General features: G+C 40.5%; 1 protein-coding gene across 1 annotated transcript in view; it reads right to left on the reverse strand.

Moving 5' to 3' along the window:
* Nucleotides 1-1,677: 1,677 nt before the first annotated feature.
* STARD3NL (STARD3 N-terminal like) overlaps nucleotides 1,678-16,786 on the reverse strand; it is a 49,508-nt gene continuing 34,399 nt past the window's right edge. The window contains exons 5-9 of the mRNA XM_045005807.1: nucleotides 15,600-15,653; nucleotides 15,398-15,515; nucleotides 12,166-12,264; nucleotides 3,382-3,453; nucleotides 1,678-2,186 (exon numbers count right to left, since the gene is read on the reverse strand). Of these exons, the coding sequence (XP_044861742.1) occupies nucleotides 3,401-3,453; nucleotides 12,166-12,264; nucleotides 15,398-15,515; nucleotides 15,600-15,653 (324 nt within the window). The 3' untranslated portion in view covers nucleotides 1,678-2,186; nucleotides 3,382-3,400. The remainder of the gene's footprint in view (nucleotides 2,187-3,381; nucleotides 3,454-12,165; nucleotides 12,265-15,397; nucleotides 15,516-15,599; nucleotides 15,654-16,786) is intronic.

Below are 16,786 nucleotides of genomic sequence, written 5' to 3' on the forward strand. Positions count from 1 at the left end.
AGCTAATGGAAATACAATGTAATACAAAAACATGCGTGAGCTGCATGTAGAGAGTACAGTAACACTTCATAGTCTATCACCATGGTATTTGTAGAAATAGTGCAGTTTACTCTACAGTGTGTTCGAAGCACATTAATACACACAGGCTACCATTGCAAGACTAGGAGGACTGAAGGAAAGCTACATGCACTGATGTTCCTCCTTCCTACCATGAAGTTAGATTTTGTCTAGTGAGTTTAATACCATTCAAGAGTTAACAATCTTCTCAACTGTGAAGGCAAGCATCCTATCATACTGTATCCCCACACATGGTTGAATACATATTTTCTACCAGTTATGATTTCATAGGTCACAGTGCCAGAATGACAATCCACATTCAATTAGGGCAACAGTTACTAAGAATTGTGAATAATGTACAAATTCCACCCACCATACATTGATTATAGAACAGCAATTGTTGACAAAAATGCGAGAAAAATGTCAAGGGAGTCTCAGTCTGAAGGAAACACGTGGTACTTCTAGAGATAAACACCATACAGTCACTTCCTCCAGTAGAGCACAAGTAAGATTCTTACACAGAAAGCCTGAATAATGTAAAAAAGCCTGTGGATTATTTTCCCCCTCAAGTAAGTGCTTCATACACCAACGGAGGTATAGCACATTGGTCTGCTAAACCCAGGGTTGTGAGTTCAATCCTTGAGGGGGCCATTTAGGGAATTGGGGTAAAAATCTGTCTGGGGATTGGTTGGACTAGATGACCTACTGAGGTCCCTTCCAAACCTGATATTCTATGATTCTACCTCTGGATGAAATCTGATCAGCTAATGGCTATTATAGAGCTGTGAAAAAAGCTACTATTTCACTTTGTTTTTCTACTTGGTAATGTGTGGCTAGGTTTTGAAATTACTGCTATCATATCACAGGTCACCTGCTATTCATTAAACCTTGAATAAAGCATGGGCACCCACACAACAAGGCATAGGAGGATGGTTGTTATGCACCTGGGTGTTAAAATTAACAAACAAATGGCACAAGATTTTGAAGTAACTAGTAATTTGGGGGTAGCCAATTTGTGATGCCTTAAGTGCAGGTGCTCAGCACTTTCTGAAAATCAGGGCCCCTTTGAGGTGTCCCATGTTGAGCACCCAAAAACTGAGACTCCCAAAAATCACACCAGTAGGTTTAAATTTTCCTGTTTTCTCGGGCTAATGCTATTTAAAAAGAAGACTATCAATAAAAACTCAATAGATTTTCTGTTTGTGAGTAGTTGCTGGCCTTAATTTCATTTTAAAGTAGATTACAGTTTCAACCCTCCCACAATCCACATAATTATTGCAGAAGCTCATTTCCTGAAACTCTTCACCAAAACAGAGTTGTTTACTATTTGCACTGAAAAACTTTGCCCAAAACATTTATTAGAATAAATTCCACATTTACCTCCTGCTTAAACAAACAGGATTCTACTGTCACACAGGCTATATTTATAAATTATACTCCACCACACTAGTCAGTCACAATAGGCAGCAATAAATTAACTTTACATGTATGTCCCATAAAATCTATACAAAAATTAAAGTCAATGTAGACCCTTTGATTCCCAGTGAGAGACAAGGAGGTTGGAAAGGCAGATCTTCATACTATGTGAAGGGATGGACAAACATGTCACAATATGTCACATTGTTTTTATTAACATTTTTCTTTATTTTACAAAGAGTGCATAAGTCCATTAAAAAAATGCATGGAGTTTAAAAAAAAAGAAAATGTAAAAATTAACAGGACAAATATTTAACAAAGTAAAATAATTTTATCTGGTGAATTCAAACAATCATTAAATATACTTCCATCACACAGAAGTGTTACTTCAATATATTACCAGGTCTACTGATTAGTTACACAAGCACAACACTTTCTAGTAGCTACCTAGCTGTTAGAAGATCAACTTCAAGAATCACTGAATACAATATGAGTAATTGAGTAATTTTTCATAACAGCCATGAGGCAGGCTAATATATATATGTGAACAGAACAAGTTTGTGAGGTATTACAGTACACGGGAATCACTCTTTTTTGCTCTCTAATAAATAAATTCTTTTGTTAGCAGTTCCACCAAAAAGGCAACTGCAGACATTGTCGTTACAGTTTCAATATAAGCAATTCCCTAATGGCCTTTGATTCAGATTTTCACTCTGTAAGAGATAAAACAAGTCAAGATGAATAAATAGAGTTTGATCCAAGACAATGGACATTAAGATAGAGAGAGAGGCATTAAGACAGAGAGAGGCTCAAAGAGAGAGAGAGCAATATCCCACTACTATTCATATAAAAATCAGAAATGAGCTATGAAAAAAAAGACAGGTAGGAACTTAAGCCTCTTAAGAGGATTAATTCCCCATCAAATAGAAACAATATCAGTTTTAACAGAGTGAGCACATTTGAGGGAAAGACTACTGTGAAATAATATAGAAAGAATTCTGTTTCTTCAATAGTTAATAAAATTGATATGTAAGAAAATATTTTGTACTAAGTATTAAGAGAGGGTAACATATAAAACATAAGGAATACACCAAGTAGCCAAGCCCTTCCCTGACTCTGATATGTTCTCCTGTCCCTCTTCTTTCTGTTGTTTAAAGCACTTTAACACGCAGATCCCTCAATGTTCTACACTTGTCATGTCTACACTACAGACACAGCACCATAGCTATACCACTGTAGCACCACAGCATAGATACTACAGCAATGGAAAGGGTTTTTCCCCTGGCTGTAGGAACTTGACCTCCCCAGGGGACAGCAGCATTCTTTTATTGACCTGTGTCTACAGTGTGGTGAGGAGAGCATAGGTGCCACAACTACAGCACTCTAGTGTGTGGATTTTTTCATAGCAATTACATTGACCAAACTTTTAAGTGTAGGCCAGACCTAAGAGAAAGGACTCAAGTAACTTCTGCTCCTTTCTCTCTTCCACACAAAATCCTCTAACTTCTTGTCCTTCCCCATCCTCTAAAGCAAGAAAGAGGAGGAATGTCAGGGGGCCAACAGATGCATGCATGCTGCTAGCCCACTTCCTTTCATATGCTCAATGATAGTTCATCTCAGACCCAACCAGAGTACCCAGTGTGCCTTGCCCTCATCTGTTGCTGTCACCAGGAAGAGAAAAACTGGGATAGTCAGACCTCATTGTAGGTGGGTCCTAATTCACCCTTTCAGCAGTCAAATATATTTGCCTGTGCTCCATAACAGCTAGCTCAGACATTAGAAACAGGCCAGTTCCAACAGTGTTAACCATTTGGATTGTGGCTAATTCCTGGGTGATTAAATGGAAGGAAATTAAAAAGAAACATTAACTTTTTATGCAAGAGACATCTTCCCTAAAGAAGGACTTGCCTGTTATCTCTCATAGTTGCTATACAATTGGTTTTTCACTATCCTGCTTTTCTTCAGATTCTTCATCAGATCCTAAACAGGAAAAAAAGAGTAAAATTATTAGTTTGGTAAGAGAAACTCAGAGTCCTTATTAAAAAATCTGTTCAAATTGTCAAGATAAGGTTTTCCTAATGTAACCCACACACCTGGGCGTGGTGCTCTGTCCCATCTAGTGGCACTGAGGCCACTTAGAGATTAATGAGCTAACAGCCATATGGCTTTTAGCTTATGCAGTAGAGACTCAGATACTAAGCTACAGAAGTCCCAGGTTTGATCCTGCCCGCTGATGACTGGGGTCTGTTGGCATTACAAGTGGGGGCTCATTCAGGATTTCAACTGGGAAGTCTCTGAAGCGCGGGACGCGCTTTCTCAGCTAAGGGAAGTATGTAACCCACACACCACTTGGGTGTGGTGTTCTGTCCCAGCTAGTGGCACCAAGATCATTTAGAAAGAGAGATTAATGAGTCTGCTCTGCAGCCTTAGCTAAGAGGCATATGGCTTCTGGCTCATGCACTAAGCTCCAGAGGTCCTGGGTTCGATCCCGCCCACAGACGACCGGGGTCTGTCGGTGTTTAATCTAAAATCAGAGATTTTAGTGTAAAATGGAAATGCTAGTAAAGGCCTAAGTAAAGTATTTTATAAGCATCAAGTCATTAGTAATCCAAACACCATTAGTGAAATAATGGTATTCATTTATATGACATGTGAAGACTGAACTAATCAGAATTATCATAGCACAGTTGTGACCACCAATGGTAAATTATTAACCCTATTTTAGAGACAGGAATACAAAGAGGTTAAATTACTTACTAATGCATTCTGTGATCTTAGTATCAGAGATGGGGTTAGAATTCTGGAGATCTTTGCTCCCAGTCTGAAGCTCAAACCACTGTACTACACACATCTATAATCAGTAAACCCTTTAGAGTGGTGGTGGGCCCTTTCTATATCCCCACCTAGAACCTCAACCTACTGTGCCATATTGGAGGGAGTGTCCCTTCAGAATCTAGTGCCCACTCAACAGGGCAAGTCCACTTGACTGACCTTTATTCTGTCTCACTGTGCCATCCCATATATGACTAGGATGAATGGTCCTACAGAAGGTTTTTCCAGAGGCTAAGAATTTGTTCTGTAACCAAGCCCAGCTGGGTGACAAGCTACAATTCTAAATTAATTCACTGATGAGGAGATTTTCTGACTTTAAATTACATATCCCATCATCCAGAAAATATTTCTTTAACTTTAAGGCTGTTTCTAGACCAATACTCAAAAAACAAAATGTTGCTATCTAGATTAGATAACATGTAAGCCAATGTGAGGAAGAATCTGTAGCCTAGCATGCAAACTAGACTTTTTTGTTACATAAGGTCCTAGTTTGGACCAAGTGAGAAAAAAGGAAACAAGATCAACATTAGAGCTAATTCACTGGAAGTTTGAAGGCCACCTTCACTGTCTATCAGTCTCATCTCAGGCATCTCCCTCTCCCGGTCTCCCATCATCAGCTTGCCAGCTTTTCATCTGGACCTCATCTCTTTGCCTTTACTGCAAATATGCTGGCATGTCCCAGATGAAATGGCTCAGCTGGACACAGTTCTGTACCTCCCATGCAGCACTTCCTCTCACTAATTGACAGGAGATAACCCTGAACAGCCAGTCACTTCACTAAGGTACAATACTATATTAGCAGAAGTAGGTGGACCTACCAGTGCTGTGTGGATACTGGTAAACAGGTCAGATGAGGACCTGTAGCTACGTTCTGTAGCTATGTTTCGAGTTATAGATTCCTTTGTCCCCATCACACCTGGCACTGAACACTGCCTGTGGCTAGTGAGAAATTTCTCAGCCTCTGAACCATTCCAGCTTTGAGTATGTGTCTTGAACAGTTATTTTTCCTGTGAGAATCTCATTCGATTGTAACTGTTTATGATGAAAAATGCCTGGGAAACTTACTCTGGAGATCTGTGCTACTATCTTAAAGCCAGATTGTGGACCACAAGAGCAATGCTGTATTTTTCACATGAAATCTGTGGTAAAAAGCCACAGAGCCTAGAGGGATTTTTTTTTTAAACTAAACTACTTCAAATCATTAAAATTCTTTGTAGTGGCTCAACTGTTTCCATTATTTTGAAGTTGAAATTTAAAAGAAACTGTAAAAATCTAACTGTTGCCTGGCTCAGTTAGCACCTGCTCTCACCACAATGGCTACTCAGCAACCATTAGCTGCTTACTGAAGCTAAAGGGGCTGTAAGTACAGTAAACTGAAACTGAGCTATTCCTCTTAAAGGGACGCAGCTTTACATTTTTTAAAGGACTAACTTAAAAATATTTCATGTTCCTCTAGGGCACCCTCCAAGGGCTTGTCTACACAGTACCAGAAGGGTATAAACTGTAAAGTGTTCCCATGTGTTGTACCCTAACTGCCCCGTGTAGACCCTGTTGACTCGCTCTAAAAGGTTCCTAATACGTGTTGATGTCGTCCCATATGAAACAGTGCTGCATTAACACGCATTAGGAACCTTTTAGAGCAAGGCAGGAGGGTCTACATGGGGCAGAGTGCAATATTTTAGAGCACTCTAGAGTTTACTCCCCCCTCTGGTGCATGTGGTCATGGCATGTAGACAAGCCCTACAAATTTAAAACAAAAAAGTGTAAAGGGTTTTTCTGCTCCCGTTTGTCTTTTTAGCATAGAAAAAAACTGATTAGCAAGGGAAGCGTTGAAAGTAACTATACGTAAAGCTATCAGACGCACAAAGAAAATAGAGAATTTTTTTAACCATCTTTTAGTTACAATAATCACTGGTTTTACTTTTAACAAGAGTAGGTACAGAATTTTCAAACGTGTGATTTTCAGTTAAGAGTGTCCCTTAAACTTCTATGCTATATTTATTGCACTGCTTTCCCAATGGACTGCAAACTACTTTGTGACATTCTAGACCACCACCTAGATATACACTGAAACATTCTGATTTATTATCTCTTACATTCATTATATCCCAATGCTGCTCTTCAGTCTCTTTTTAGTCTCTCCTCATTGACAATGAAAAATATGGTCATCAATTTATATCTCCAGTGATACTGCCTATACTATTTCTGATTTTTAATTTATTGGCTGACCTTGCAAAGGCCTTACACTCAACTTGGCATTTCTCTATTCATAACTCAATGTCTTTCAATTCTAAAATTTCAAGAAATGTTCTAGGCATCCATGGCGAGACCCCTATTGATTTTGGGGAAAACTGGAAAACCAGAATGGGGAAAACGAGGGATAACGCTTTAACCGCCTCTACAATAGTCCACAGATCAAAGAATTGGTTGCTGGCACACAATAATGCCTTCCAGCATGACAACACCTTATCTAACCTCTGCTTGTCTTTCCAATACAGTAATATATTGACACCATGAATGATACATCTCCCACAAATATCATAATGGTATAGAGAGGAATGTGGGGCATGCAGGTGGGGGAATGAACACAGCCCCCGGTGTGGATGGGACAATGGAGGTTCATATAAAGCCCCCCCAGGGAACATGGCATAGGGGGAGATAAGAATGGCGAGCACATAATTTTTGGAAGAGGGAAATTGGAGGGACTTTGGTATGGGATGCACACAGAGCTCTTGCTATGGGAGAGAATGGTGGACCCTGGCATAGAGGGAAAAAAGGCATGGGGCACACAGAATCCCTGTAAGGAAGAGGTTGGGGGGAGTGCCTAAAGTAGAGAGGGATGGGAGGATGACAGGCAGGGAGCTTGTAGGATGGAACGGAAGAATGCAAGGATCCCCTGGTGTGTGCAATAAACTTGGCCAACACAACCTAAGGAAGCTTTAATCCATGACAGCAGTAAGGATCATTTCTAGAACGCAGACCTTTAAAAATCCCAGTCTCAAAGGTTGCTATCAAATCCCAATTCTCTTGTCTGTAGCAGTAGACTGGACAGCAAATCCGAAAAAAAAAAATTTAAACTCTTTTTTTGCCACTAGATTGGATTAGATCTGGCTGCTTACTTCTGCCAATTTTCCCCAAAATCTACTGGAAGCCAGATTAGACCAGTGGATATTTATGATAATTTTCTAAAATATCTTCTGATTTAAAGTTACCTGTAGGACTTATTTTTACTCTATGCATCTTTCCATGATTCTACAGACAAGAAATAATGCAGCATTGTGGATTTCAAAATAAGGTTACAAGGGTAACAATACAATACTTCCGATACTCAGCCTGTATTCTTAAAGGCTCAGAATTACAACCTACTAGATAGATGATATCGCTCAGATACAACAGGTGACTCAGTATATGGGTACAGGAGCAATTAGCTGTTTTATGCTGTGCTCTATATTGTCCTAATGCCTCTTACAACCACTAGATGGAACTATATGACAGTATAATAAAGATAGCTATGATGCTAAACAGTTTAGCCTTATACTGTACTAAATTCAGTAGTTAATATCCCTTCTTCATTAATATATCATTATAACAAGATCATCCTTGATTATATTGCACTCTTGCTCCTGAGTGATACTTCTACATTAACCTCCACATAACATGCAAAATAACTGTCAATAGTAGCCTTATGAACATAAAATACTGTATTTATTACCAATACAAAAAGTTATAAAAAAGTGGATATGTGATCTTCCCATGCAAGTTTCTCCTTTGTACAGAGATGGCCAGCGTGACCTCTAGGTTGTTGCTCCTTATTACAGGTACCTCCACTCCACAGCTGGCTGTTGAAGCTTTTGTTACCCTGTCTAAATCCTGTACAAGCCTCTCTCAGCCCAGTGAAAGATTTCCTAACCTGTAACACTTCCTCAAAGCACCTGAGAACTAAAGCATTCTATGTAGCTTTCCTTAGTGCAGGAATACAGCTATGAATAACTGCAAAGACTTTCTCCTCTTTGGTTTGCGCTATTGAAAGTGTAACAAAGTTTGATTTCCAAAAATTCAGAGTTTAATTTTAATGGCTTGGAATACATCCAAGTAACACCGTAGGTGCCCTGGGGCAAACATAGGAGAGGCCAGCCACGGAAAGGACCAGGCTCACTCCAGTCACTGGGATGACCACTGCATTGCTCTGATCCTGCTGCAGCAACAAGATAGCAGCAGAGGGACAGATATGGGATTGCTTCCAGGAAGTGTTTTGCTAGGTGCCAAAAGCCATTCAGCCAGCTATCTTCAACAGTGTAAAAAGACCAGCAGTCCAGACTCCTGACAGATGAGCTCCTCACAGAAATCTGAGACAACTGTTTTTGATTTCCTCCCCCCCATGTGACAGGACAGACAGCTGTGAAGAGTCTCTAATGGAACTGTAACGGTAGGAACAAAATTAACCTGTAAAAATAATGCCAAAGTATACCTTTATAAGGCACACCTTACAAGATCGCAGGAAGATATTAATAATATTTTGCAGATGACAATATTTGATTTGCTTTCATATTTTAAAAGGTATGAACAGACAGCATGAAAGTGAAGTCCTATTCTGAAAAATGACTAGCGTGGTATTGTGGGGTTCCATATTTGTTTCTTAAAGAATTCAGCTGTAGTTAATTCTACAAGTAAACAGATGACAGTGTATCTGCACTCCTTGCAAACTTATCCTTGAATCAGATAGTAAAGCTGTTTCTTTCTGTGTCTAGTCACCTCTTACACTGACCCAACTGAGATGCATCATAGGCCTAGTTAAGATGCAACTGAAGTTTGCCTCAACAAAACTTAGCACCTTATCTATCTGTCTATAACACTTCGGCCTAGTCTACACTACAAGGCTACATCAGTGCAGCTGCGCCACTGTAGAATGTCTGGTGGAGATGTATTATGCCAACAGGAGAGCACTCTCCCATCGGCATAATTACTCCATCTCAATGAGAGGCAGAAGCTGTGTTGGTGGGAAAGTGTCTCCTGCCGACAGAGTGTGGTATAGACGCCACTTTAAGTGAAAGTAACTTACGTCGCCCCAAACAACGCAAATTACATCAATTTAAGCAGTAGTGTAGACAAGCCCTTATTTCTGTTCAGATTTTCTGATGATAAGAGAGCAAGAAACCCCTTGATCTCAAGTTCTGATCTGTTTTAAATTTGTTAGCCTTTCAGTTTAATTGAATATCATCTTGCTTTTGTATTATGTATGATAGGACTCGGGGTACGTCTACACTACGGGATTATTCCGATTTTACATAAACTGGTTTAGTAAAACAGATTGTATAAAGTCGAGTGCACGCGGCCACACCAAGCACATTAATTCAGTGGTGTGCATCCACGGTCCGAGGCTAGCATCGATTTCTGGAGCGTTGCACTGTGGGTTGCTATTCCGTAGCTATCCCATAGTTCCCGCAGTCTCCCGCGCCCCTTGGAATTCTGGGTTGAGATCCCAGTGCCTGATGGGGCAAAAATCATTGTCGCGGGTGGTTCTGGGTAAATGTCGTCAGACACTCCTTCCTCTGGGAAAGCAACGGCAGACAATCATTTCGCGCCCTTTTTCCCTGGATTGCCCTGGCAGACGCCATAGCATGGCAACCATGGAGCCTGTTTTGCCTTTTGTCACTGTCACCGTATGTGTACTAGATGCCGCTGACAGAGGCGATTCAGCAGCGCTACACAGCAGCATTCTAGACGGTTATCAGCCGTTCTGTACCGTCTGCTGCCATTGTAAATTGGCAATGAGATGACGGTTACCAGTCCTTCTGTACTGTACTGTCTGCTGCTGTCATGGGTGCCCCTGGCTGAGGTCGGCCGGGGGCGCAAAAGAGAAAAATGGGAATGACTCCCCGAGTCAATCCCTCCTTTATGGTATCTAAAAATAGAATCAGTCCTGCCTAGAATATGGGGCAAGCGTACTAGAGAATCAGTGTATCAGAGAACCAGAGAGCACAGCCGCTCCGTGTCAGATCCCGCAGAAATGATGAGCTGCATGCCATTCACAGGGGGTGCCCGTGCAACAACCCCACCTGTTGCTTCTCTCCTCCCCCAGCCTTCCTGGGCTACCGTTGCAGTGTCCCCCCATTTGTGTGATGAAGTAATAAAGAATGCAGGAATAAGAAACAGTGACTTGTTAGTGAGATAAAATGAGGGGAAGGCAGCCTCCAGCTGCTATGATAGTCCAGACAGGACATTAAGCAGTGTGGGGGAGAGGAGCCCAGCATCCCGCTGCTATGACAGTCCAGGCAGTACAGAATCTTTTCTTTACACATGAAGGGCGGGGGCTGATGGAGCTCAGCCCCCTGTTGCTATGATGAAGACGGTTACCAGCCGTTCTGTACCATCTACTGGGAATGACCGGGAGGCCAGCCAGGAGCACTCATGGGCTGATGATGAGGATGGATACCAGTCCTTCTGCACTGCACCATCTGCCACAAGGCTGATGATGGCGATGGATATCAGTGATATTGTACCATCAGCCACCAAGGAGGGGGGGCGAGGATGCTGCAGTTCACTGCCGCAGTATCGCGTCTACCAGCAGCATTCAGTAGACATAGGGTGACATTTAAAAGAGTCAAGAGACGATTTTTTCCCTTTTCCTTCTGGGGTGGGAGGATAAATTGACGAGCTATGCCCTGAACCACCCCGGACAATGTGTTTGACCCTACAGGCATTGGGAACTCAGCCAAGAATGCAAATGCTTTTCGGAGACTGCAGGAACTGTGGGATAGCTTGAGTCCTTAGTCCCCCCTCCCTCCCTCCATGAGCGTCCATTTGATTCTTTGGCTTTCCGTTACGCTTGTCATGCAGCAGTGTGCTGAGTCCCTGCTGTGGCCTCTGTCTGGAGATTTTTTAAAAATGCTTTGGAATTTCGTCTTCTGTAACGGAGCTCTGATAGAACAGATTTGTCTGCCCATACAGCGATCACATCCGTACGGTCCATGCTGGAGCTCTTTTTGGATTTGGGACTGCATCGTCACCCGTGCTGATCGGAGCTCCACGCTGGGCAAACAGGAAATGATATTCAAAAGTTCGCGGGGCTTTTCCTGTCTACCTGGCCACTGCATCCGAGTTCAGATTGCTATCCAGAGCGGTCACAGTGGTGCACTGTGGGATACCGCCCGGAGGCCAATACCGTCAATTTGCAGCCACACTAACCCTAATCCGATATGGTAATACCGATATTAGCGCTACTCCTCTCGTTGGGGAGGAGTACAGAAACCGGTTTAAAGAAACCTTTATATCGATATAAAGGGCCTCTTAGTGTGGACGGGTGCGCCGTTAAATTGGTTTAACGCTCCTAAAATCGGTTTAAACGCGTAGTGTAGACCAGGCCTCGGACTTCCCTACTCCATTCATTATTTTATATACCACTATCATATCTCCTCTCTGAGCTTATTTAACACAACAGATCTAAAAACCAGATATGTAAAGTACAGGTTTTATATTTCTTGACACTACTAGAAAAGGATTTTTGAGATTTTAAGTGCCAAACTGAACAGCTGACATATTTCAAATTAAATATAACTTCATATTATAAAGATTTATAGCAATGGGTAAGTCTGTTATTTCTGCAGTGTTAAAATGCTACATGGAATTTTACTTGCAACAAGTGCCCAATGTATTGTAGCAAAAATTACAACAGAGAAGCGTAAATTGCAGATTGATCGAATCAGATCGAATGCTGATAAATTAAAGTCACATTTTCTGGTACCAAAACTATAAAATTACTGTGTCACTGCCCTTTAGCTTAGACACTCTCCGTGGGAATCTGCAGGAAACCTAACAGCAACAGAAAATTATTCTCTGCATACACACTCTGAATAAAATTACCTGCTGCAGATTCTGGAGGAGAATAAAACTGCCCATCAGAGAGGAGTCCAGGCTGAAGAAGAGCTGCTCGCTCAGACGCATCTTGCACCAGTAAGAGCCCTAAGAAAAGCAGTAATTAGAAATGTGCATCACTGTTACCACTATCAGTCAGAATATAAGGTGCTATATTATAAAAAGTTTGTTTCCATTGTGGTCTGTGTAAGTTGTGTTACTGCAAGATATTATTTCAATACAAAAGAATTCATAAAAACTTACTCTTTGGTGGGTGGGATTTGGGGAGGAGGGACTATGCATTATCAAGAAGCAAAGAGTGCTGTGGGAAAAAATGAATCTCAGTCCTATTTGTTTTGATGATGAAGATAGGCAATTCTGAGTAAAGCTGAAGGGAATACCACCCAGTAAATAGGGAACACCTTCTAGTTATTAATTTGTGCCAATCATACCACTTTGGTTTAGAAAAAGTTTTTTCTTTTTCTAAAGTCTGAACTATTCACTCCACCAGGCAATACAACATATCCTTGCTAACTAAGTTCTACTTATGGGAATGAATTCAAGTTTTGGGGTAGCGAAGAAAGAAAAATCATGCATAATAAGCCTGCGTGGACTAGTACTGCCATTTGTTCCATTTACGTTCAGCCAGTCTCAGAATCGCAGGTGCTGGATATGGAAGAGATAGTAGAGCTTTTAATGCATTCCCATGCCAATGCAGGAATGCTCCCTACTTTTTTTTTGGTACTTGAACAAATTTAAATTCCCCATCTTTTATTTACTGTCCCTTAGGGATTGCCCTGTTTTTTTTAACGTTACTGTCACTGAATCTGTACTAAACACTGAAATAACAAACGACAAAGGTAGTGTGATAATAGGTTATTTTCTAATCAGAGCTGAACTTTGTTTTCCATCTCAGCCACTTATTTGCAGATAGCAATTTATTCTGCCAACCAGTTCCTTGGGAGGCAACAATGTAGGAAACCAAATATTAGTGGCAAGTGGGAAAACGGAGTGATGAGTCATTAGGAGAATAAAAACAAAGGAGGAATTAAAAATGGGTCATACCATTTAAAACCTCACCTGATGAGTAAACCTCAAAATTAGGCAGCTCAGTGCAGGGAAGCACCAAACACTTTGATGTTTACCTGCACTTCTTGGCTTACAAAACTGTTCTGAAAGTCTTACAAGAAGCAGCTCCCATGAGGTTTCCAGTGCTTTTACTTCTAGCATGTCTGGAAATTCTCTCCATATTTTAGCAGGAACCACAAAATACAGACATATGTGAGAATCAAATATAATACAAAGAGTTAATCTCATTTTTTTCAAATCTCAAAATAAATGTCGGTTCTGTTCAAATAGATCAAGGTAGTTTTATCCAGCTGCTTAGCCCATGTCTAGTTATAATAAATATATGCATATGCATGTTCCTATTTATGAAAATATTTATCTAGAATCATAGTATCCTACTTTCCATCTTTTAAAACACAGAAAACTATTGTATTTTCCGTAATTCTTGCTTTAACTTCGAACACTCGACTATTTTTCTACACAGCAAAGGCGTTGTTAAAAATATATTTTTCTTCCCCAAAGTGGTGTAATTATAGAGATTATAGAGAATTCCTATTGGCAGCAAGATTTAATGTTGTATATTATACATAAAAACACAGAACATATACAACCACAAACTTGGGGAGAAATCCCAAGATGTACTGAGCATCTGCAATCCTCAAATACAAGGAAAGAGTCCCGTGGAGCATCTGAAGTAACTGCACAACAATGCTCTACATCAGGGAACACAGTATTTTCTTTAAAAATATTAGTAGCTCAAACAAGAGCACACTGTACTTCAAAACAGAAGATTCCTTTAGAACAATACTATAACTATTCTCCTTTAACCCACCAAAAATGGGGAAACAAAATTTAGTTTTTCAACAATTTCTATTAACTGAACCTCAAAAAGATGTAGGTTACACATGTCAAATCTTTTCTTCACTTATGAGTATTCATTGTAAAAGATGTACTTAAAAATCTGGACTGCTAATTTTAAAACAATGCTTGACTTTGAATTCACCAGGCTGCTTAGCTGCTGGGATACTGCGTGATCTAAGTGACAGAATAAAAATAACTGGCTAATTAGCAAGGCAAAGAATGATATGTTACATTTTCCTATTTAGTGTCTTGGGTTTTTTTAAATAAACAACCCCGTCTAATTTAATTATCTTCTTTTGGATGGGAAAGGAGATTGAGAGTGTGAAAAGATTTGGTGCTCCAATGTGCTGGATTAACTGTAACGTGCTTTGGTGAGGAGAAACTGAGTTCCACTGTTGATGCCACTATCAAGACTTATTGATCTTAGAGGAAAACATTCACTTACAGTCACTTGTTTCAGACCAGATTTAAATTGTTTATGTAAAGACAAAAGGTTCACTGTACTATAGAGTGCACTTTTTCAAGATCCTGCCCAATTAATGTTATCTCTTACCAAAAAAATATCAAAATAAAATAAAATCAATTGTGAATGCCTCTACCTTTGCTCCATAAATCTGTAGGAAGTCTTCATGCTCCAAGCTTCTCCTCTGCCCCTCACTTGCCTCTTCTTGAAGGAGTTCCTAGGATGTGCTGGTCCCATACTATGACAGAGACAGTGGCTCCAGGAGCACTATTCTCTCCTTTCCCCATCCTTTTTCAAAAACAACTAGTGGCACCTGATCTGTTGTGAACTCTTTTGCTCCCTTCAAGTGAAGGAGCCAGCAGCTCAGCTCTCCACCCCACTCCACTCACCCAGCCAAAAATGTTACTTGCCCCAGCTACATGCAATGTTTTTTATTAAAAGTTGTAAAGATATATGAAAATAAGACATGCTGGTGGGTTCATGGCAAGTTGCCCTCCCATGATGTGTAATTTTGGCATTCCTGACACTTCCTTCTGCATAGAAATTCCTCCTCTTCTTTACAATGGGAGAAAAGATAAGGATAAGACATTTAGTGTTACTGCAGCTGTGTTGGCCCCAGGATATTAGAGACAAGCTGATTGCGGCAACATCCTTTACTGGACTAATAAAAGATATTACCTCCCCGACTTTGTCTCAAGAATCAGATACACTGCTAGAATCTTTGTTTCAAAAATCAGATACACTAGCGGTTTCTGAGTGTGACAAGGGGAGAATACTCTTATCGTAAAAGGCAGAAAAAAGTACAAGGTGGACTGCAATAACTGAGGTGGCTCTAAGAAGTAAACTTACTGTTTTCTTCTTCTGCTTCTTGTGGTAACACTTTAAAATCCAAGAACCAGGTCTCTATCCAGGCAAGTATGAAGGATATAATGGGCAGCACATAGCCAAAAGCACCCTGGGAAAACAACTTGAAAAAACAAAACACCACATTTTTCCTCATGGAAAACCATGATTTTAAATAAATAAATTAAAATTTGATCTGAATACGTACCTTTGAGAGAATTACTTTTGCTAATAAAAAGGCACTGGTCACTGCTGTTGTAAACTGAAAAAGACAGTGTTAAAAACAGTTAAAACTGCACTTATAATTGTGGATTTACTTTCTCAGCATAATACAGTAATTTATTAATCACTAAGGCATGAAATCCAAAGTCACGGCAATCACATTAAAATTTACCCAACAATTAACAAGGTCATAGATTAGTAAGATTGAGGTGACAAGATGTTGAAACTTCAACTCAAATTAGATTGTCTAGGGGTGTAATCATTTTAATTTGGATGCCTCAAAACACCAGGGTACTCATCTATTTCGACACAGCAGAGATGGTAACTTAGAAACTGTGCAGATACTGAGTTATTATAAATTGTAATTTAACTACATATTGATAATACCTTATTTTGTAAATCACCACCCATTTAAAGATATTACACCTACTTCAGAAAAAAAAACAACAAAACCACAGCTATTACTCCAAATACCAACCCACCTACTCTGCTATTCATTTTGCAAGCCATTTTAAAGATTCAAACACTCATACACACTCATGATACTAAACTGGGAGGAGCGGTAGATATGCTAGAGGGTAGGTATAGGCTACAGAGGGACCTAGACAAATTAGAGGATTGGGCCAAAAGAAATATGATGAGGTTCAACAAGGACAAGTGCAGAGTCCTGCACTTAGGACGGAAGAATCCCGTGCACTGCTACAGACTAGGGACTGAATGGCTAGGCAGCAGTTCTGCAGAAAAAGACATAGGGGTTACTGTGGATGAGAAGCTGGATATGAGTCAACAGTGTGCCCTTGTTGCCAAGAAGGCTAATGGCATTTTGGGCTGTATAAGTAGGTGCACTGCCAGCAGATCGAGGGACGTGATCATTCCCCTCTCTTTGACATTGGTGAGGCCTCATCTGGAGTACTGTGTCCAGTTTTGGGCCTCACAGTACAAAAAGGATGTGGAAAAATTGGAGAGAGTCCAGCAGAGGGCAACAAAAATGATTAAGGGGCTCGAGCACATGACCTATGAGGAGAGGTTGAGGGAACTGGGATTGTTTAGTCTGCAGAAGAGAAGAATGAGGGGGGATTTGGTAGCTGCTTTCAACTACCTGAAAGGAGGTTCCAAAGAGGATGGATCTAGACTGTTCTCAGTGGTAGCAGATGACAGAACAAGTTGCAGTGG

Source organism: Mauremys mutica, chromosome 2 (assembly GCF_020497125.1).
Source record: "Mauremys mutica isolate MM-2020 ecotype Southern chromosome 2, ASM2049712v1, whole genome shotgun sequence".
Classification (NCBI taxonomy): Eukaryota; Metazoa; Chordata; order Testudines; family Geoemydidae; genus Mauremys; species Mauremys mutica.